The sequence below is a fragment of the Alligator sinensis genome, unplaced genomic scaffold (assembly GCF_000455745.1).
Source record: "Alligator sinensis unplaced genomic scaffold, ASM45574v1 scaffold927_1, whole genome shotgun sequence".
NCBI classification, from domain to species: domain Eukaryota; kingdom Metazoa; phylum Chordata; order Crocodylia; family Alligatoridae; genus Alligator; species Alligator sinensis.
In genome coordinates, this window is record NW_005842155.1 from 1638632 (window position 1) to 1661824 (window position 23193).

The window sequence follows — 23193 nt, forward strand, 5'->3', positions numbered from 1 at the left end:
GGTGTGGCATGGTGCTGGTCCAGATGGAGAGGGCGTCCCAAGGAGTCAGTCTTCACTACCCCTTTTTATGGGGCAGACTACCTCTGATCTCCTATGGGGAGGGCATGTCCGGGCAAGGTCAGTCCTGTTCCAGAGGGCTCCAGGTGTTCTTACTGAGCATGTGCTGCCTGGCACAATGGTGGGTTGCTTCATCTTTTGTTTCTTGAATGCTGAGGGTGGTTTTAAGGGCTGGGTCCTTGGTCCAGGTATTGGTGTTTGGTTAGTCACAGGGAGCTATTTTTAGACCTACTGCCATTGTCTCTCAAGCACCCTCGTTCATCCCCACTCATTCAGGAACCAAATTACATAGGAGGGGTAGGTGTGAGTCATAGGTTACACAACTGGGCCTGGGGACAAGATGGAGACTTGACAAGCAAAATGGAAACTTGACATGACTTATGCTAAGTTACATATGTAGGCCTAAATCATATAGTACCAGTAAAACAGTAATATAGAACAGTAAAAATCAACATAAATATAGTAATTATACAATATAAAGAAGGAGAAAAAACAAAACAAATACAACTTGCTACCAAAATAAAATGCTGAAGCTTATCCTATGTCTGAGCGCACTTATACTTATCTAAAGGGAATAGAGAGGGAGAGACAAAGTCAGAAATGGTTGGGGAAGGGGAGGAAATGCATTAAAAAAAAAAAGAAAAAGAAAAACTGGGGGTTTTGCTACAAAGTCTCTTTATTCCCGAAGCCTTCATAATCAATCAGACATGTAGGCAAGGTACACTTACTGTGTGGTAGGCATCATGGAATGAGCTCTACAGCCATAACTGAACAGATGGTCAGGGTACATAGAGCACTGTAAAAATGGCAGATACCACTCTAAGATGGATGTGGTATCAGATTTCAGTGCTGTAGGTTAGAGCACTGTAAGGAGCATCTGTACCAGATTTAATTGTGACTCACGGTTGATTGCATTCCACCAATATCCCATGAAGCATTGCAGCATCCCACTTCCCTCTCACAGGACAGCGCTCTAGCCTCAGCTAGAGCTCATGTGGCCAGCCAAAGCGCTGGGCTGGCCCTTCCCCCAGGGTCTCAGTGAAGCCCCCCGTGGTATGAATCCAACCCCTGTCCCTTGTTCCCTCCAGTCAGTTATAAGCCACTGTCTAGTATTATTGTTCAGTATGTGGATTCCATCTACCTTGTCTGGACATTTGTAAAGATTTCAGCTTTTAATTAAGTGCTGTTCTGATTGTGGACATGGTGGCCTATGTGTTTAATCCTTAAATCTGGGAAATAATTTGAATATATATATATATATATATATATATATACACACACACACACACACACACACACACACACACACACACGTGTATTTTTGTATGATTAGAATCTAAGATTTAACAACAGATAGTACAGGCCCTGATCCTCATCTCCAAACATAGCTGCTCCTCTCACTTCCTTTGTGAATGATCCTCCCATGTGTAGCTTGTTGAAACACTCCGTGTGCCCTGCCACTGCCCGCCACTCCCGGTGCAGCCCCATACACCCCCCCAACCCCCTGCCACTCCACCCCACACTGCCACTGGCTCCCAAGAATGGGGGGAAAGGGAAATTGCATGCAGCGGCAGCCCTCGACACCTAGCAGCATGCAACATGCCCATCCCCATCTTCCCTCCTTTCTCCTCCCTCCCTCCCTGCCACCTCCCCCACTCTGCCAGCTGTTGGGTCCGGGCAGTGGCAGCGGGGGGAGCAGCAGGGGGGGGGGGGGGGGGGAAGAATGGGGGGAAAGGGAAATTGCATGCAGCGGCAGCCCTCGACACCTAGCAGCATGCAACATGCCCATCCCCATCTTCCCTCCTTTCTCCTCCCTCCCTCCCTGCCACCTCCCCCACTCTGCCAGCTGTTGGGTCCGGGCAGTGGCAGCGGGGGGAGCAGCAGGGGGGGGGGGGGGGGGGTCCTGCCACTGGAAAACCTCACTTGCCCTTCCCACTCCACTCCCTCCCTCCCTTCCTTCTATCTTCCCACTGCCTCCCCGTCCCTGCCAGCTGTTGTTGGCGGGGGCACGGCAGGGGGCTCCATCCATAATGCTCCAGGCCCTTGCAGCCAATTGGCATGTGCCCTTTTGGTGGTGCATGTACAGTTCGGCTGGAGCATTATGAATAGACAGACAGACAGACTAAGGCTTTTATTATATTAGAATGCACACACACACACACACACATATGTGTGTGTCTATATGTATATGTATATGTATGTATGTTAACAAGCTAAACTTCAACCACAGATTAGAATTTGGATGAGAGCAAGGACATAAATCAGAGGTGCTTCTCTGAATATGCCTGCCTTAAATCTTTACATGACCAAGTGTGTTCTGATTGACCTAAGTGTTTTTCTTAATAGCATTTGCCATCAGGCTGAGAAAGCTGCTGTTTCTCTCTCTTCCTGATAAAATTGTAATCTATTACTGAATTCAAAACAGTATTATGTATAGTGTCTACTTGGGATTTCCAATTACTATGCAATAGCAGAGGAACATCATCTTCCACCAAAAACCCTTTATCTCTGTCAACAACCTGCAGCATTTTTCTTTTTTCTATAGAATGTTAGAATGTTAGATAGTGTACTAAATTAACACCTATTTAGTGAAATCACTCTGATGAAAACAATTAAAGAGAGTAATGCTTAGAGTAACTGTATATGCTTCCTTTAGTCTCAAAAACAAAGCCATGATACATAACTAAGTAGTGAAAAGTGTAAGAAAACCAGCAGAACAAAGAAAAACACATTCACACGTGTTGTTTCCCCCTTTCCTGTGTGAAACATGAACAAAAGTGTGAAGCTGTGGTTAAAAATGGCTGTGGGTGATATCTTTTTTCATTGGACCAGCTGCATGGTTGGTGTAGGCATATTTTTGGGCATTATCATACCTCCCCTGCAGATCTCTCTGGTCTCTTTACAGTTGCTCCAATAAAATATATTAACCACAAACATTCTTGCCTCTTGCATATTTCCTGGACAGTTACAGTTATAACATTACTTCAACACTACCAAAACTGTAGTTAAGGAATTGTGCCCGTTCATCTGTTATGCTGAATTTTGTGTGGTCACCTTGGACTGCATTAGCCAAGTGTATGAAAAGGAGTTCAACAGAGGTGAATAAAAATTAAGATTTTTGTTATTTGAATAGCAAATACCAGGGGCACAACCCTGTGCCACTGCCCCCACTGCTGCCGTGTGGACAGGGGATGCTTTGCCAGGTCAGCGCATGGTTTGCAGTGGCAAGGAGCTTCCCTGTGCAGCCCCACTCTACCCTGCCATGCTGGGTCACACCCACTGGGCTGTGGAGGCCCCAGGGGAGGGCAGCAGGGCAGGGAGCTCGAGCCCACAGAAGGCTGCAACTACCCCTTGCACAGACCTGGGGGCATAGGTGCCTCCTGCTCCCTGGGGATCTGTGCAGCAGCAGGGAGCCAGCTCCACCTCTTTCCCCCCTGAATGAGTTGTCTGTGGCCCCATTCCGCTCCCCACCGGGGGTCCTAAATTCCAGCCCTGAACCCCAAGCTCCCCCCCAGCTGGGCAGCGGCCCCAGGCCCAGCCCGGCTCAACTCACTGCCTTTCTCTCTATGGGGGCCTCAATCTCCCCCCAGACTTAGCTGTGGGACCTGCAATCCAGGCTGCCTGGCGGTCAGGTGCATATACATGCACATGGTGCCTCCTGCCTGACCTCCCTCCTCCCGCTCCTCCCCAGCCCCTTGCAGGCTGGAACTCTGCCAGCCTGCAGAGCTCTTTGCAAAAGTGCAAAATCTGTGGGTTTCTCCATTAAAATGAAAAATCCATGTTTTCTTCGGGTAAAGGGGAAAATCCACATTTTCTTCATTTCCCCATGGGAAAAGGAAAACTGGAATCCCCGCTGATTACTCATTTACTGGTACAAGAAGTGCTGATTCAAGTAAAGTAAAAAACAATACGAAAAAGGAAACTACAAAGAAAGACAAAAACATGAAAAGATAAAACACTATTTTTCTGTCATCTGGTTAAAATTAAGAGCACCTCTGGAAGTCAGAGATATTATAGAACTGTTGTCAGTGAATAAAAATTAGGCCTAAAGTGTCTATGCTAAAAATAAATAATATTGCTTCTTAAAATGTGGAGGCCACTTCTTGTTCTTCCTGACTATCTGCCTTCTCCAAATCTTGGATGAGAGCATTACCTTAGTTTCCTCTGTCTGTGAAGATGAGTGGGTGGCATCTACAAAAATAACATTGAAAATAAGCTGGCAGGAGATACTGATGTAATGAGCAACTGTAAAACACTCAAGAGGGGATGAGATGTATCAGTGCCAACATAGGTTTCCTGTACTGTGGTATTATATGAAACCTTGGGTTAGCCTTAATTTTAGATTATTATAGAGCCTTGTATTATCTCCATTCCCTCCCTCCCAGCCTTCCCTTATTTTGTTCTTTTTGTTGCTTATTTAGGCTCTGATTCTGAAAGCATTCCCCATTCAAGATAGCATTTAAGAAGAAGCTTAATTCAGTTAAGATTAATTCACATAATCCCTATTACTAAAAAAATCATTGTCCTGGCCAATTCACAAACCAAGGTCCCAGTTCTGGAAAGCAGTTATGTACATTCATAAATCTAATGGTATTCATAATAGAATGTAAATACATGTACTTTACTCCTATTATATTCTTTTGAATCAGAATGCCCCATTTATTTATGGTACTACTTCATGTTTGCCTGTGTTTTTTGCCTCTATTACGGAGAGATCACCAACCAACTTTCTCACCTGATACCACTAACCAGGCATCCATTAATATTAACTAGTCATATCTGCCTACTCTGAAGTTTTTGGAGACTCATTGTGTTAGTTATCAGAGGTCATTAGAGAGCCTTCAGCAGAGGTTGGATTGTCTAGTGCTCCAACACAGTGCTTGATCAGCCCAGTAAGTTTCTGCCTGTTTTTTTTAATTAAAGATTTTGTCCCTTAGTCTTTATGATTATAAATCAAACCTTCAAACTCTAAATCTGAGCAGAACCTCTTGCTGACAGGGAAACAATGGTTGTAAGGTGACTTTCCTCATTCATTTCACCTGTTTAGTATTGATAAGCACCCCTTGTTTCAGGGGCACCTGGCTAAACCCCTAGGGACAGAGGTAGGGCTGGAAGCCATGTCCAGCAGAGATCCCTTGAACTCTTACTATGCATTTTCTACTTCAGGAACAGCTTTGTGTTCTGAAAAAAGTATTTTATCTAACCAAGGGCATAGAGTAGGTTGTTTAGGCTGGGGGAGCTCGCTTGTTGCTTAGTTGTTTATAATTGCTGGCCTCGCTAGAGGAAAAGCTGTATCAACAAAGTTCCGGAGCTGGAAGGGGGTTACTTGGGGGGGAGCTGGAAGGGGGTTACTTGGGGGGGAGCTGGAAGGGGGGTTACTTGCTGGGCTTGCTACACATTTCATCACATCAGCAAGTTTAACCTGTTACGTAGCTATATAAGGCAGACGCCCACTGGGGTGGGGGTGCTTGCTTTGCGAACGATTGCCAAGCACCACTTTCTGCGCAGGAAATAAAGGTTAAGTTGGATCCTTCACCCCTGTGTGTTTATTGGCACAAGCGCACCGGGCACGAACTCACTGTCCTTTGGGGACAACAGTATTGGTGAGTCATATTGATAAGATGTTAACTATCAGCGTTGGTAACTCTTTCACTATTGCTAAACATTTGGCAGAAACTCTTAACTGTTCTGAGACTAGGTAAAGGTGACTATTAATATGTCATTCTAATTAAATCCTAGACAATAGCAGGCCAAAATCAGTTTTGATATCAATCCACTGAAGTACATTACAGGAATGAAGCCAGGAATAAATTATGCATCAGCGTTGTAGAATTTTTGCCAAACAGGCCAAATTGGTAATAGCTAATAGTGGTCTCTAGGTTAGGGTTACCATATTTCCAGTTTCAAAGAAGAGGACACCTGTCAGGAAGGGAGGGGAGTAATATGACGGGGGGTGGGGGGCAGTAATATGCCCATGCCCTGGCCCTGCCCCTCACTGCCCAGCCACAGCACTCCCCCTACCCTGCTGCTGCCCCTCACTCCCAACCCACAGTACCCTGCCCCCCAGACCAGGCTGGTGCCCCTCACTCCCAATGTGCAGCCCACCCCACCCCTGCTAATACCCTTCACTCCCGACCCACAATATGACGGGGGGTGGGGGGCAGTAATATGCCCATGCCCTGGCCCTGCCCCTCACTGCCCAGCCACAGCACTCCCCCTACCCTGCTGCTGCCCCTCACTCCCAACCCACAGTACCCTGCCCCCCAGACCAGGCTGGTGCCCCTCACTCCCAATGTGCAGCCCACCCCACCCCTGCTAATACCCTTCACTCCCGACCCACAGGCCCCGGCACTGCTTCTCCACAGCACCCTGCTGCCCCCAAAGGACCCCCCCACCCCCTTCCCCTGCTGGAGGGACAGGCACCTCCCCGACCCTGCTGCAGCCCCAGCACATGGACAGCTTCCCCCAGTGCCAGCAGGCACTCGACCCCCTCACACATTCCTGCCACACACATGCACAGGCCCCCCCAGACAGTCCTCAAGTCCTGGCCCTCTAACCCCTGCCCCTCATAAATTTACCTGCATGCAGCTGCCGGGGCTGTTCCCACCACCCTGCCTGGCTGCATGCCAGGCACATGCTTGTGCACTGACAGACGCACGTGATGCCCCTGCTTCCAATTGCCCTCACCCTACTCCCCCCAGCCTCAAGCAGCTCCTTTCTAGAGCAAGCGGGGAAGTGCTGGAAAAAACTTCAAGGCTGAGCAGAGCAAAATCCTGGACATTTATTGACATTTTTAAAAATCCACCCAGATGGAGGACCCAAAAGCATGGGCGTCTGGTGCATCTCACTCACTGTAAAAGCAGCCGCACCGCTTCCGGAAGTCCCGCAGCCACTTCTGGAAGTGGTGCAGCCACTTTTGCTGGTGGCCCCAAAGGGGAGGCAATGGTACTCCTGCCTGTCCCCCCCACCCGCCGGCTAAACAGGGAGTGTGGCCAGACAGGGGGTGCATTGGCACTCCCTGGTGGGTGCACGTGCACCCCCGTGCACCCCCTACATGTCACCACTGCCCAAAAAGAGGACATGTTTGGGAAAACCTGGATGTACGGTAACCCTGTTCTAGGTGAAAGTTTCCTTACTGTCTTAGCAAAGTTCCTGAGCTTTCTAATGCCTTTCATCAGTAGATTTTTACCATTTCATATATGATTGATTATGGATGGATCCTTACAAGATAAATAGTCCTAAGAGAAGGCCTAAGGCAGTGTACCTGGTCTGTGAAACCAAATGCAGAAATGATACTCTGCAGTGCTCCCTGCTAATGTTCCAGGATAAAGAGATTGTTTTTATTAATATATTCTGCCAAAGGTAATTTCTGAATGTCATGTGATGCGTTTCATAGAAAAATATCATTAATTTTGTTTCTCATTAGTTCGTACATAGTCATATATCCTCAAATTATGATTCTTTGTGGTGATAATGTTTATGCCGTCATTCTGAAATTAAAAGATAGTGAAGTTAAATGATGCAAAGGGATCAAATTAACTGCATATAAGCTCAGGATTCTAATAACTTATTTAATGTCACACTGACATCAGATGGGCACTTTTAGATATTGCTAGTTTATTGTTTCTTTTTTATTTAATATAAATTTTATTTGAATCTGGAGGAAAGTCAACCCAATTAATATTTAATACTCCAGTTTACAGCTAGAAGAAAAATACTGTTTTAAAAAAACTAAAGATAAAATCATAAAATAAGTAATGGTACAAGGAAACATGCTACTGCATATGTCTTTCTTTCTGAACATGTGTGCTCCTTTTTACATTGTGTCACTGTTTCATGTGTGGAACATTCAGCATCTCAACAGGAATTTCACCTGTGGTATGAATACAAACTATCCAATGGAGATCCACTGTGCGGCTGACAGATCAGATCAGAAAACTTGACTTTTATTTTGCCATCTTTTCTGACTCAGAAAGGACCAATATTGAGAGTCAATGGTATTTTACTGAACTCTAGCTTGTTACAAAGGGATTCTGTCATCATTATGTAGTGTAAAGCCCCAACAAAATATGGGCTGCAGAACCTGAGCAGCTCAAGTGTCATAATGTCTTGTACAGAGAAGGCCAGCTAAACATCTGAACTTTCAACTTTCCATGGATTTTTCTGTCAATTCCTTTATAACCACCTCTTCCCCCCCATCCCCACCCAACCCTCACACACACTTTCTGGTACAGTTTTTCTTTCTCCAAAATCCTAGGCACAGTGTCCACTCCTATATCAAAATGGTTCTTGATCTCTAACCTCTTCCACCAACACTGTATCTCTACCCGACAGGATGATGCTACAGATATGCCATGATCTATAGACTCCTGAGTTTTCCATCTAAAATTTTCCCTTTCCATGTCCTTTGTCCTGGGAGGCCATAGTTTAGCAATGATTAGGAACAAAAGGCTTAATCAGTTTAAACAATCATTTTCTTATCTATATAAAACTTAGAAGCTGTCATCATATAGTGTCATTTCTGTGATCTGTTGTTAAGCAATAAGAGATGAAAAGTGGCAGTAATAATACTAAAAAATAAAAAAAACCAGACATATTATCTCAATACAATTTTATCAGTTGAAGTTTAACATGAAAAATTATTCCTATAGGAATATAGGAACTATCCTATTTCTAATATTAAAGCCTATTTTTAAGCTATACACTTTAGTTAAAGAATACCATATTTACCCAAAACCAAGATGACCCTGAATTTAAGACTACCCTCTCAACAATTAAATCCTAAACATGGAAAACGTATAAATTTGTTGCAGCCAGAGCTGCAGCTGCTGCCTGCCTCCCCACCACCTCATTCTGTACTCAATTTCAAGATGAAAGTCTTTCCCCCACATTATATGGGGGAAATAACCTTGTCTTGGAATTGAGTAAATACAGTAGATCAGGAGAGTAAAACTATTACCTTTAACTTTGAACTGAAATGCTTCCATTTGCATTATAAATGTGCTCATACATATTATGAAAAATGACTTCTTAGTCACAGCATGTAATTGATTTAAGTATTCCTAAAAGTGTTGTAATCAAAAAAATCAAATGTTTAAGATGGTTTAGCATATTCCAATGCAAATTGAAAAAGAAACATGTAGATCATCCATCACTTTGCAACAGGACATAGATTTTGAGGAAGTTAGGCTAGGAAACATAGCCTAATTAGTAACTACTTTCAGAAATTTAAAAGGATCCTACATGTGCAATGAATATCATTTTAATTTACACGTCCCACAAAAACATCAAGAATTGAATAAAAGTGACAGACAGTGAATATACAAGATAAATTAATTTAGGTTAGAGACCAGTTTCTGCACTTCTCACTTATACAGAGCTTCTGTTCATATAATGGGAGTTTGTCTTAGTTAAAACTGGAGTAAGCAGCTTAAAGTTAGGTCCTCTGAAACTAAGAGTCTCTTTGTAGTACGGTTACAGCAAGTCAGGAGACAGAGGGACATAGCCATTAAGTGCCTTGGTAGGATCTATGTGTGGCCTTGTAAGTACTGTAGAAGAAATCTTTGGGTATCTAACCTGTTTCTCAGGCGTGGTTAGAATCCAGTTGCTTTTTACTTTTTAACTATGTTTTAACTAGATCTTATTGCAAATGTTCCACTAAAATGAATTTTTGTACAAAAAATGCCAGTTCACCAAAACTAAAATATGTCACACAGGTGTTTTGGTTTTGATAAATGTCTGGTGAAACTCAGAGTTCCCCATGAGAACCCCATCTAGTTCCCTGTAGCTTGGCTGCCAGACTGCTCAACAGACAGAGCTTCCAAGGTCCATAGCTTGAAGGTAACCTTATCATAATGCCTGCTTTGGAGATGGAGTGCCCAGGGCTTTGAGGCTCCCATCGGAGAGAGCTGGACACCTGGAAGCCCAAGAACTCTGTTGAAAGCTCTTAGAAGTTCTAAGGTACCTGTTCCAGGGCAGGAAGCTGGGAGCCCAGGCTTCTGGGTTCCTTGTTGCATAGCCAGGGTTGTAGCTGTTCTAGAAACAATGTCCAGAGTCAAGGCTCTCAGGTCTTTTAGGTGAAACACACCATGGCCAGGGTCTCCCTGGGCTGCTGCTGCTAACAGAGCCTGTTCAGAGAATAAAGCCAAGGAGCTGTATGAGGAGGCCCACAGAGTCAGGGCAGCAAGCTGCTTAATTTTATTACAGAGGGGGAAATCCCACCTCTAAAAAACAGTGCAGAAACACACATTTACATTTTTCCTGAAATAACAGGGGTTTGTAGCTCCCTTTCAACATTAAAATCAAATTGCTACAGGACTGCAGAGTCATGTTCTGGGGTGCCCCAAGAAGGATTTCTAGCTTTATCCCATCTCAAATTCGAGTTCCTTATTCAGGTCCATATACTTAGCACAGTGGCAAGGGTGGAGTAAATTGGCAGTCTGGCACAGCCAAACCATGCTTTGGGTCAGGCAAGTCTCCTGTCACAGATGTCCAGGACAGTCCCCGGGTGGCAGAGAGACATGGTTTGGGGTGGCCTAAGAAGGGTTTCTGGGTATAATCCCAGTCCAAAATCCAGTTCCTTATTCAGTTCCATGTACTTAGCATAGTGGCTGGGATGCTGGCTGTTGTCAGCCTGGCACAGCCAAACCGTGCTTTGGGCTAGGCAAGTCTCTGGTCACAGATGTCTAGGACAGTCCCTTGGTGCCACAGAGGTGTAGTCTGGGGTGGTCCAAGAAGGATTTCTGCGTATAATCCCAGCCCAAAATCCAGTTCCTTATTCAGGTCCATACACTTAGCACAGTGGCTGGGGTGCTGTCTGTTGGCAGCCTGGCACGGCCAAACCGCACTTTGGGCTGGGCATGTCTCTGGTCACAGATGTCCAGGACAGTCCTCCGGTGGCACAGAGGTATTCTGATGGGTGTCCCAAGCAGAATCTCTAGCCATAATCCCAGCCCAAAAGCCAGTTCCTTATTCAAACCATTATATTTAGTATAGTGGGCATGGGGGCCGTTAGTTGGCAGCCTGGCATGGCCAAACCATGCTTTGGGCTAGGTGGGACTGTGGTCATCTTTGGGACAGTCCCCCAGTGGCATCGCCATGAAATTTGGGGTGGCCCAAGAAGCGTTTTGCCCCATAATCCCATCCTAATCTGACCTACGTTTAGGGCTCTGTACTTGATAAGGGATATTACTTTACATATTAATTAGTACATATGCATAGTTAATTAAATTCTCTCTCTTTGGGATGTGGAATTCATTAATAACAAGTTTTTATTGGGTCTAGATTAGCTTTGAAAAAGGAACTGGGAACAAGGAATAAGGAACTGGGAATAAGGAATAGGGAACCGGGAATGAGGAACTGGGAATAAGGAACCAACTTCAGCCTCATTTTATCTCAGGGGTTCACTGAGGCATAACTGAAGCTGATGAGGGTAGAGGCACCCTTCATTTAGGCTATATGTCAGAAGCAATTAAGCTTTTTTTTTGGAGTAAAACAGCTGAAATAGACTGAGACAGAGAGCCTGAAAGCAGCAATAGGGCAGACACTGTTGACCAATCTAGCCCATATAGCTGCCTTGTTGCTGGACTTGGGCAAGCAAGGAGCAGGAGTGAGTAGGCAGAGCTGTTTTCTCCAGCATATGCCCTGGGTCCAGCAAGGAGGAGTATAGATACAGGGCAGGAGTTACTATCCAAAACACCAGAGACAAGCAAGGCTAGTCAGAAATTTGAGCTAGGATGGGGGTCTAAGTAGAGGGTGAATGCAAATATGGAGGGCTCAGTATTGTTTTAGCATAGCTCTGTGTAGGTGTGAGGGCATGCAGAAGCAGCCAGAAACACCACAGAAGAAAACAGAGAAGAAAGCAAAAAGACTGACAGAAAAGTACTGGCAGCTTGGCACTACCAGAGAAAAGTAAGAGTGCATATCTGATTAGAGTGCTGCAGGTTGCAACAAAAGAAGCTAGGAACATTGAACAGGGAAACAGTCTGATTTCTACTGTGTTCAGTAAAACAATGCTTTGTTACTTTTCTATTTATTTAAAAATAATATAGACAAAGGATATATAGTCTTTCTCACCCGTTTCTTCTCCAAATAGATGCCATCAGCAAAACCCCAAATGGCTTAACCATTTGCACTGGAAAGTGGAAACAGTAACTCCACAGTGAAAACCCTGGGCACTTAATCCTGCACACAGTGCACAGTAATAATACTGAAATGTGCAATTTAAAGAAAATTGAGTCAAGAGCATAAAATAAAGCAATACAGAACTTCCCAGCATTATCCACTGTGCACAGGTTTAGCTGTGCAGCATGCTGCAGCTGGAGCCTCAGTTGTGGTGAAACTGGCTTTACCATAGAAATCAATGGATTATGATATGCAGCAGATGCATTTGGCAAGTGAAGCGTAAGTGTTTTTTCCAGTCCCTGTGCTTTTCTATTAGAATATTTAGCTAACCTTACATTTTTCTTTATGTGAGCTCAGTGATAGGAAGAACTAATCTACTGGTAGTCTTGATGGCTTGGGAGACTTTAAGATGTGTTTACCATATTTTGTTGGCATGTATTGTTTCATATCAGAATATTTTATTATTTGGATCCAAGGTGATAGGGAAGGGAGAGTGTCTCTTGGTTCCTATCAGATTAAAATGTTAATTGTGAATTGTATCAAGCAACATTTTAGATAGGACTTGGAATTAAAATTAAAAAATGCATAAAAGAGTATTTTAAAAACATTTGAAAACAGTGTTCTGGGTCCATGCATTTTTCATTTAAGACTGTTCTATTAAAACAAAGGACTTATCATATATAGCAGGGGTGGGCAATTATTTTGGCTGGCGGGTCACTTGACAAGTTTTGGTGAGCTGTTGAGGGCTGCAAGGGTAGCCCTGCCCCATGATGGGTGCCTGCCTCCTGGCTGCCATCTTGGGACTAGAAATCTCACCTGTAACCCCTGATCTTTGCCCCAGAAGTACTCCTTTTGGGAGGAAGGGTGCTGCCATCTTGAAACTGGATAAAAATCATATACTAAAAATGATACATCTACTATCACTTATTTTAATTTTATTTTAAAAATATTTTTGTCCTCATTTATGTGTGTTTGCATAGTGTATCTAGAGATGATTGCATGTTAGCTCAAAATACAGTGTTGCTCTTGTATATTGTGTATGGAGGTAAGGGGTGTCTGTGGGGGGTGGTTGGGGAGTGGGTGTGTGGCTGTGGTGGGGTGTGTGTGTGTGCAGTGTGGCTATTGTGGGTGGAGGCTGTGAGGGAGTCCAGGGAGGGTATGGAGGGGTGTGGGTGGGAAAGGGTGTATATGGGGCTATGGCGGATGGGGTAGGAGTGTGTGTGGAAGGGTGAGTTGGGGGTATGGTGAGGGTGTGGGAGTGTGTGTGCAGGCTGTGGGAGGGTATGGGTGTTGGGGTATGGTGCGGGGTGGGGTGCATGTGTGTGTGTGTGAGGGGGTGGTCCTTGGATCTGCATGTGGAGGCAGCAAGTGGGGCTAGCCCTGCCTGGCCACATAGCGTGCAGCTCCCCGCACTCCCACCCCAGTCCCTGGCCACAGGTGGTGGCAGCTTGCAGGGCCAGCCCCACCCAGCCCCATAACACACAGCTCCTGCCTGAGTTCCTGGCTACACATGACAGAGTAAGGGGCCAGCCCCACCCAGACCAATAGCACTTCTGCTTGAGTCCCCAGCCACATGTGGTGTTAGAATATAGGGCCACCCAACCCCATAACATGCAGCTCCTGCACCCAAAGCCAAGTCCCCAGCTGCATGTGGTGGCAGGGTGTGGGGCCGGCCTGGGCAGCAGGGGGTGTGGCTCAACCCAGCACTGTGAGTCCTGCTGTTCCTGATTGTGGAGTCTCTGACAGACTAAGATCGACTGTCAGAGGCTCCACAATCGACCAGTCGGTTGAGATTGACTGGTTGGTGACCACTGCTCTCGAATCAAGAGTTCCTGCCCCCTTGTCAAGATTCTCTTCTCCTTCATCATATCTAGGTTTTGTCACTAATGAAGAAAGATATCTCCTTCCGCTTCCCCCACCCCACAACCTCTAGAATAGACATATAAGAGTTCCTACTGCTTAGGCTTCCCTGGCCTGCAGTCTTTGTATTCCCAAAGAGGGGGAACCTGGAGGTGCTCTGAGACTTAAAGGAATCCATCTGTGCCTCACCTGAGGTTCTGCTCTTCTATTGCTATGTGAATTTTACAAGTCCCAGCACAGCACCTACAGTTTTGTAGCCTGATGCAAACCTTATAGGATACTAGGAAAGTAGGGCTAGAAGGGACTTCACAAGGTTAGCTAATCAAGCCGTCTGCTCAAGGCAGGATCATCCCTGACTTAACTATCCCAGCCAAGTGTCTCTCTAACCTGCTTTTGAAAGTTTCTAAAGATGTAGATTCCATAGCTTCCCTTGGAAGCCTGTTCCAATGCTTCATCACCCTCATAGTCAGAAACTTTCACCTTATCTCCAACCTAAATTTCCCCTGTTGCATCTTGAGGCTGTTGCTCTTAGTCCTGTCCCCTACAGCCACAGAGAAAAGCCCACCTCCATCCCTCTATAATCACCCTTCAAGTATTTGCAGACTGTTATCAAATCCCCACTCAGTTGTTCCTTCTCCAGACTAAATAGTTCTTTCAGCCTTTCCTCATAAGTCTTGTCTCTCAGGCCCCAATCATTTTTGTTGCTCTGTGCCAGACTCTTTCCAATCTGTCCACATCCTTCTTAAATTATGGGGACCAAAACTGGACCCAGTACTCCAGGTGAGGCCTCATCAGTGCTGAATAGAGCAGAAGAATCACTTCCTTTATTTGCAAGTGACACTTCTGTTAATACAACCACGTTGCTGGGGCTATGAGTTATCCTTTGGCAAATGGTTGGCAAAGATAGAGCTAATGAGGAGAGTAACAAAATACTTTTTCTCTTGCCATGGGACTGGAATCCTAGGAGATCTCTGCTTTTCTGGATCACAACAAAACTGATTCTCAGCCTTTTGAATTTGCTTTTTTATCAGCAAAGAATGAAACAGGTTGCAACTTAGTGATAGGGCTACATTCAGGTCATAGTTCTAATTTGAGTTCAGTTTTTCTTCAGCAGAGAAGTTGGTGGGCCTGGTGGGCATGAAAGCTTCTGAGGTCAAGCTGGGTATGGAAAGTAGCACAGTAGAAGTGAAGAGCCCAGCCAATCAGTGGTCTTAGTGTTGCAGAATAGGCAGTAACACAGCCCTCTGGCATCTTCTTGTTTAGAAGTATAAGCCCTTGCACTTGGCCAGCTGACTAGGTGACAGAGTCATTGCCAGGGTATTGAAGCCTCTGTGGTTCAAAAAGGCAGTTTTCAGGCACAAAAGACCAGCCAGGAGGCTTTTACAGGGAAAAATGACTATGGTACCCCAGACCAAAAGCAGCTCCCCCCAAAATCCTGGTGACTGGCACACTTCCTGGTGGATGCCCGTCTGCTCCGGTGGTGCAAGCAGAGATAGTGAGACTACTGAAAGGGCATGTCATCCTAAGATAGGGGACTCAGTGGTATTTTTCAGGGCTGACCTATCTGAAATGGGAGAGGGGGAGTGTCTGTTTTATCAGTGTGTTTCTATACTTATTTCTATGGTAGGTAAGATATAAGGTGGTCTTGTAGAGAAATTCCTGGTATGGGCTTCCTCAGAAGAATTGGCAGAGACAGTCTGGAAAGAATGGGCACTGAAGCATATGGAAAGTCAGTACAGTTTGGAAAGGAAGAGGAAGTGGTAACCATGTTGTCCAAGTCTAACTTTGCTTTGGCTTGTAACTGGCCTTTTTCCAGATGAGAAAAATAGGACTGCAGGTCAAGAGACCTCTGGGATTGCTACGAAAGGGACTGAGGGAAGGAGAAAGTAGATGCTGGGGAATGTCTTGTTTATGTGGTGGGAACTAGAATGAGGCTACTGTAGAGGTTAGGGAGAACTATAGCAATTAATATCACTTTTTTATGCTGTTATTCTAGATATCACACAGACCAGTATGCCATGGGTGCTGCATACCATTGAGGATAGCCTAATGACTAACAGCCTTGTGGTCAGTAATATTGGTGCTGATTTTTGTTTTTTTGTCTTTCATGAAGGAACTTGTCTGTGCAGATAATTTGGCTGTACTGGGCTATCCAAGGAGAATTAAGATCCTGCTGTAAAACTGGATAAAGACTACCGGTCATGGTTGACTTCTGTTTTGGCTGGATCCAGGATGTTGAATGAATTACCTCCTGGGCTGTTGCAAAGTCTTGAATAGGACTGTCCTGGTCATGGCAAAAGGAGTAGTAGACTTTGGAGAGAAGAGACAAAATATGTTCTTGGAATTTGTTTGGTTTCTTTGACTTTCCCTCAGTATATTTTTAGAAAGAGTTAGCTAAGTCAAGCAGAAGTCAGAACAGACTGGCACCATTGAGTAACTGGTTTTGAGACATATAAGCTTTTGTGGGTAACAACCTACTTCATCAGATGCCAGTGCTGTATCCCCCTATCTTTTGTATTAAAGTCATTTATTCATATAAAAGTCATAGATTTCATAGATGTTAGGGTTAGAAGGGACCTTACAAGATCATTGGGTCCAAACCCCTGCCCAAAATGAGGGTTGGAAGAGACATCAGGGACATCAGATATCATTTAGTCCAACTCCCTGCTCAAAGCAGGACCATTCCCAACTATATCATCCCAGCCAAGCTTTTTTTACCCAGGTCTTAACAACCTCAAAGGATGGAGATTCTACAACCTCTCTGGGTAATCTGTTCCCCTCCTACTGAGAGAATTTTTTCCCCTAATATCTAACCTAAACTGCCTCTGCTGCAACTTGAGACCATTGCTCCTTGTTCTGTCACCTGCCACCACTGAGAACAGTCTCACCGCATTCTCTTTGTAACAACCCTTTAGGTAGTTGAGGATTGCTATTAAGTGCACCCCTCAGTCTTCTCTTCTGCAGAATAAATAAGCCCAGCTCCCTCAACCTCTCCTTATAAATCATGTTCCCCCATCCCTCCAACCATTTTCTTTGCCATCTGCTGGACTCTCTCCAATTGTTTTCACATCTATTTTGGGCTGGGAGGGGGGTGGGTGGAGGGGAACAACCCTAAGTGTAGGACTTTGCACTTGTCCTTATTGAACTTCATGACATTTCTTTTGGTCCTATTCTCCAATTTGTCTAAGTCACTCTGAATCCTAGCCTTACCCTTCAGCATATCTACTACTAGTTCTCTGCTTGATATCATCTGTGAACATGCTGAGGGTGCATGGTCTTTTAGATTGTTGATGAAGCTACTGAACAAAACTGGCCCTAGTGTAGGAAGAAACTTTTTTTTTTTGCCTGCCCCCACTCCAATGTGAAGCTCCTCCATATGGCAAAAGCCCCTTTTGCAGTATTTGCCCCTTTTGGGGATGCTTTCTCTTTTCTATCTTTTCTTCCTTCCTCCCTCTCCTTTTATTATATTATTATTTTTATAGAATATAAGGTGTACTATTTACTATATATTTTTAATAAAAATATAGTTTGTAGATGCTTTTATGGGTATAAAATAGTATTCTGCATCAATATGCCCCACCTCCCTGCCATTGTATTTGGTCTATTTGTTGTATGTGCCATGGCATTTCACCCTTTTATGTTTTATATTCTATGTTTCTTAACTTTGTAACAAATGTACTTTTAAGTTTAAAAGTAAGTTGTACCATGTAACAACGTTAGCAAGGACGGGAATCCAACCACTGCTTCTCTGTATTGAGCGGGTCCCTGAAAGAATCTAGATTGATTGTGTAACACAGTAGCTAGCCAGGATAACAAGTTAATGAGTGGCAATTAACACCTAGGAAACCACAGATTAACAAGAGGAAAGGATCAATACAGAGCCAGGAACTTCCTGAAACTTCACTGTTAAAGGTACAGAAACTCCTGTTTGAACTAATCAATGCCGAAGACCAACTCTTGGGACTGAATACCCGCCCCCACCTCCGATCAACTGCCCCCAGAGCCCTATTCATCACGGCAGTGAATTAATCAAACTTGATCAACGGACTCCTGAGACTGCACGTACCTGCGGACGTGACCCCTGGGGCTGACAGCTGCCATCCAGCAACCACCAAGGAGGACATCCCATGAGGTCAATGACTCCTGGATTGGGTAAGCCCAAAAACTGGGGAGTCACCAAAGTCTGCCAGAGAAGGATAAAAGGCAGTGAAGAATGACCCCCAATGGTGCTCTCTTTGACCTGACCAGCACCCTGCCTGCCCAGCCCGAAGGACCAGCTGACGACCCCCTTCTGAAGCAACATTGCACTGAAAGAAGCTTCAACTGGTCACTGATGGTGGACTCGAACGCTTGGGGATAGGTATATCTTGACACCGGTGCTTAGTGTTCATAGCTAGCTACTGTGAGTGTGTGCATGCGTGAATGTGTGTGTATTTGAGGGGATCAGCTCCAAGATTTATGATCTGACTTTTGCATCTGTCTAATAAAGTAGAATTTTATGATGATCCTGCGAGTTGGTCCTTTGTAGCCAACACTAGGATCAACCTCTGAAGCACTCACTTGATACCGGCTGCCAACTAGACATTGAGCCATTGACTACTACCCTCTGAGCCCAAAGATCCAGCAAGTTTTCTAACCACCTTACTGTCCATTCATCCTGCTGGAGCCCCCCAGCTGTGCCGGAACCCCTCACTCCCCACCCACAGCCCCCTGCCCCTCAGCCCTGCTGGGCTGGGGGGAGGGGCAGGTGCCAGGGCTACGGGACCAGGGACTAGGAGGCAGCAGCTGATACAGCGGAGTGGAGTGTGGAGCCTGGCTCCCCGTCTCCGATGGGCAACACAATCATAGCAGAGCCATCTGCGGGCTCCCTGCCCTGCTGCCCTCCCCCCAGCACCTCTGCAGCTCAGTGGGCAGGACTCAGTGCAGCACGACAGAGCAGGGCAGAGAGAGGCTGGACAGGGAAGCTCGTTGCTGTTACTGGGAGCTCCACACTGCTGTAGCCAGGCATCTCTGTTCACCCAGCAGTGAGGGGCACAACGCCACGCTGCTGCCCCCACTGCTGCTGGGTGGACAGGGAGTACTTTGCCATCATGGTGCAGGGCTTGTGGTGGTGGCATCAAGCCTCCACGTTCCACTCTGCCCTGCCTTACCAGGTCCCACCTGCTGGGCTGCAAAGGCCCTGGGGGGAGGGCAGCAGGGTGGGGAGCGCAAGCCTGCAGTGGACAGCCTGCCCCCGGCTTCTGCACAAATCTAGGGAGCACATACTCCCAATGTTCCCCTGGGAATGTGTGCAGTGACAGGGAGACAGCTGTCTGCGGCCCTGTCCCACTCTTCACTCAGGCCCTGCAACCATGCATTCTGGTCGCATGCCCCATGCACCATCCCAGATAGGCAGCAGCCCCAGCCGTACCCAACTGCCTCCTTCCTTCATTATAGAGACCTCAATTCCCCACTGCACCACAAGACTTACCTGCGGGGAGCTGCTCTCCAGGCAGCTTGGCCATGTACATGTGTATGTGTACACATGCACGTGGTGCCCCCTGCTGTCCACCCTTCTCCTGCTCCCCCCAGCCCTTTATAGTCTAGAACTCTGCCAGCCTGCAAGGGGAAACCCACCATTCCCCACATTTTTCTTCTTTAAAGGACAATTCTGGGTTTTTCTCCTTAAAATGAGAAAATCTGGGTTTTACCATGTTTTTTCATGGCAAATGAAAAACCCAGATCTCCCCATAGTGTGCTAGTTGCACTCGTCGTCCCTAGCTCACATTCATTTAATGGAGTAGTGGGATCTTGTCCTTAATCCCAACAATTGTACCTCCTGCCATGCCAGATACGCATGGTAGGACATGCAATTTTGGGATCGAATTGCAATGGCACTATTACTATTTGCCAGTGCAAGGGGACAGTGCCAATTGAAAGTTGGCTTTGAGACTCCCATGTAGTCCCAGCCCTGGGACTGAAAACTGTAGGTCCCAGCCCCAAGACCGAGCTGGGGCTGGGACTGGTTCAAGACTCTGGTGCAGCCCCAGGGCTGGGACAATCAGTTGATTGTGGGTCCTGGCCCTGGAGCCAGTTTGACTCCTGTGTGGTCCTGGTGCTGGGTTTGAGAATCAGCTGAGTCTTGAGCCAGTTCTGGTTACCCTGCCATATGCTACATATAGATATGTATGTTACACATCTTTTGCAGTATATTTTTGTGGCTGGTTTCCTGTTTTGTCATGCCATTAATTTGTTGAACATATGGCAGGGTTACTATTTATGGTGTGATTAACAGGTTAATCGTGTCTGATTGTAATGTCTGCCAGAGGCCATAGTAATGGAACCCAAGTATACCGACTCTTGTTCTGTCCACTAGGCACAATGCCTCTTACTGTCTTCAGTTCATCAACAATACTGTGTGTTTGGTTGTGGGAATGGAACGGAAAGAGTAAAATGTAAACAAATGCCCCATTGAGAATCTTGCAGATTAGTGTGACATAACTGCTATAGATCCATCAAATTGAAGAAAGACTACAAATCCCCAAGGACAGTGGTCATCTCTGATTGAAAGTGCCTATTTGGGAACCCTCAGGTCTTTTTCTACAGTCTGTAGTGGTTAGCACCTGCTTGAGAAATGTCCTCTATAAATAATACATTTCTGTTTCAGACAATATTTACATTGAAAATTACCCTCACGCAGCTGGACGTTCTTTCTAGAAACTCAAATCTGCAGTTGCTATTCAAATAAAGGAGCTGGGGTATTCTTGGGGAGGGCCTTGTGATGAAAATCCTTGTTATTTAATGTGATCTTTCAAAGAGGAATTTTGAAAAATAGTTAGCTGCTGTCGCTAGCAATTCTTACTAAGACTCATGCAAAGTGACACATGAGGAAGTCCTTCTTACTTTTCTTGCCCTTACTTTTTGACCATTTCTGTTTATTGATCCTGATGGCTCAACATTGCTTCCAAAATGAATATTTTGATAGCTTGCTGCAGTCCTGTAAGCCGTGTCACCTTCGATGCTCCAGTAAGCCACCTTTTTCATGTCAGAACTATTGTAATGAGAGTAAGTAATATTTCTGCAATACTTTGTTGTGCATTTTTACATTGTTTGTTGCATTGATCTTAAATATGAAAATATGATCTGACCAAGTGAAGACATATACAAAGTATCCTGTATTTGAACTGAACTATATTAGCACAAGTAAATGTTTCAAACTACTGAGCCATCACTCAGCAAATTACTCTTGACAGATGTGAAAGGATTCATATATTAGGTCATGTACTTATTCTTTATTGCTTCTATTTTTAATTTATATAATGTCTACTTTATTTTGAAGGTGCTGCAGACCCAGTGAAATTATCACATGGAATTATTTGGATCTGTTTAGGCATAGGAATACTTTTAGCATTCGCAGTGTTTGTATTAATGGTCCTATTTAAAAGAAGGTACTCAAAGCCATCAAAGGAAGAAATGAAAAGTACAGGTATGAAATATTTCAGATTATTAAGAACTTCAACTATGCTCTTCAAATATATAGATTTTGGGTGTGGCATACATTGCCAGAATCAGATATCTTTACTAAAATCGAATAGCGCCCAATTCCACAAACAGTCCCACTGAAGTCAAAGGGACTAATCGTGGAGTAAAGTGCTTCCAAGCATGAGTCAAGATATCAGACTATTTCCAATAAAAATCTGTAACCCTCAGCTCTTTTGTTACACACATGCTTGGTTTTGCACTCCAGAACATATTTTCAACCATCTTATTACTATGTTGGTAAACCACCTCTATGATTTTCTTTATCAAGTGCTTAATCTTCTCATTGGATTTTACCTGAGTCAAGAATAAAAACTGAAGATTAGCCTCCCACCTTGTAAAGGGTTAATTGATTTGTTTTAAATCTGTAATGCTTCAGAATCATGCATATGATGTCTTTTGCCTTTGGTAGTAAAGAATTCAGTAAGTTTTTGCACTTTTTGTACTCATTAATATTTACAGCAAAGCTGCTTCTACTAATATACATTAATTAGTAAATACAGTTAGTAAATACAGACATTTGAATTCTTACTGAGTATATGGCACATACTTAAATACCCCACCATACTTTTACAGAATCTTCCATGGAGCTAAATATTATACTCCAGACTGACACTGAGAGCTGTGTGAATGCAGATGGAATTGGGGAGACACTCCAAAGTGAATCATCACTCATGTATTCAGTACAGGAATGCACTTGTATGGATTGTAACTTGGTGAAACCCCAAACTGGCTTTGATATCTCTTTCCCATTACCAGTCACAGAGGAAGGAGCTGCTGTTTTAGTTACTACAAAGACTTCTGATTGTTGCAGCTATCTTCCAGGTGTTGTACAACTGCGATAGGGAGAAAAAAGTTTTTACTGCATACAGTGAATCAGTTCATAGTGTAATATAGAAATAATATAGTTATACTCATAAATCTTATTACTGGCAGTTACTGGGGAAGATTAGTACATCCGGTTTCCTTGTACCTCTTGTATTTCACTTTCATTGCTTTTGTTATATCGCTTCTAATTTTAGCTTATTTTTATATGTATATTTTTACATTATTCCTTGAAGCCAGGGTATTTACTAGAATTTATAAGCTATAACAATCTCTGTGTGGGATGAATGTTTTTGCACTAGCATTTACAGACTATATTTACTTAGTCAAAGGGCTGGATGCACACAATTGATATCAATAAACAAGTTTATATATATTTTATATAAAAAATATTGTATCAAACTGTTGGTTGTAGTACGAAAACAAGTGTACAAAAGAGAGCATATATGTTATATGTCATGGATAGACTCTTAGGACAAAAATTGCTTCAGATCTAGGTTTTAAGACTTTGGGCACAGCACAGTGGGGAATGCTTGAAATTGGAAATGCTTTTATGATACATGCATTTAGAGAATATGCAGTGAGAACTACTTAAGACACCACCTGTGAACCCCACTACAGGTGGATGTGATGCCGCAGAGCCTTGAATTGCCAACACATTTTCTTATGGTGGGCGTTTTCATTTATAGACCAAGTCTTGTTGAAGTACAAGGATGCAAAAAGTTATTTGTACTACAAGGTATTTACAAGTATTGTCAACTAGGTAGTAGCATAACAGTTTTCCAATTTTGGCACAAAAGATATGAATCT

At 44.5% G+C, this 23193-nt stretch overlaps 1 protein-coding gene across 1 annotated transcript; it reads left to right on the top strand.

Annotated features, from left to right (window-relative positions):
• The first annotated feature begins 20908 nt into the window (after nt 1–20908).
• On the top strand, nt 20909–22425 carry TNFRSF17 (TNF receptor superfamily member 17). The gene is made up of 3 exons (XM_006025599.3): nt 20909–21084; nt 21359–21505; nt 22135–22425. Exons 1-3 carry the CDS (start codon nt 20967–20969, stop codon nt 22401–22403), a joined length of 534 nt encoding a protein of 177 aa, XP_006025661.2. The 5' UTR covers nt 20909–20966; the 3' UTR covers nt 22404–22425.
• Nucleotides 22426–23193: the final 768 nt, after the last annotated feature.

Bases quoted from the DNA above. Each gene is read 5' to 3' on its own strand.
- TNFRSF17 (XM_006025599.3), top strand. From the start codon at position 20,967: ATGGCTCAACATTGCTTCCAAAATGAATATTTTGATAGCTTGCTGCAG. The intron at 21,085-21,358 runs GTAAGTAATATT...TTTATTTTGAAG, and splicing joins TCAGAACTATTGTAATGAGA to GTGCTGCAGACCCAGTGAAA. The intron at 21,506-22,134 runs GTATGAAATATT...ATACTTTTACAG, and splicing joins GGAAGAAATGAAAAGTACAG to AATCTTCCATGGAGCTAAAT.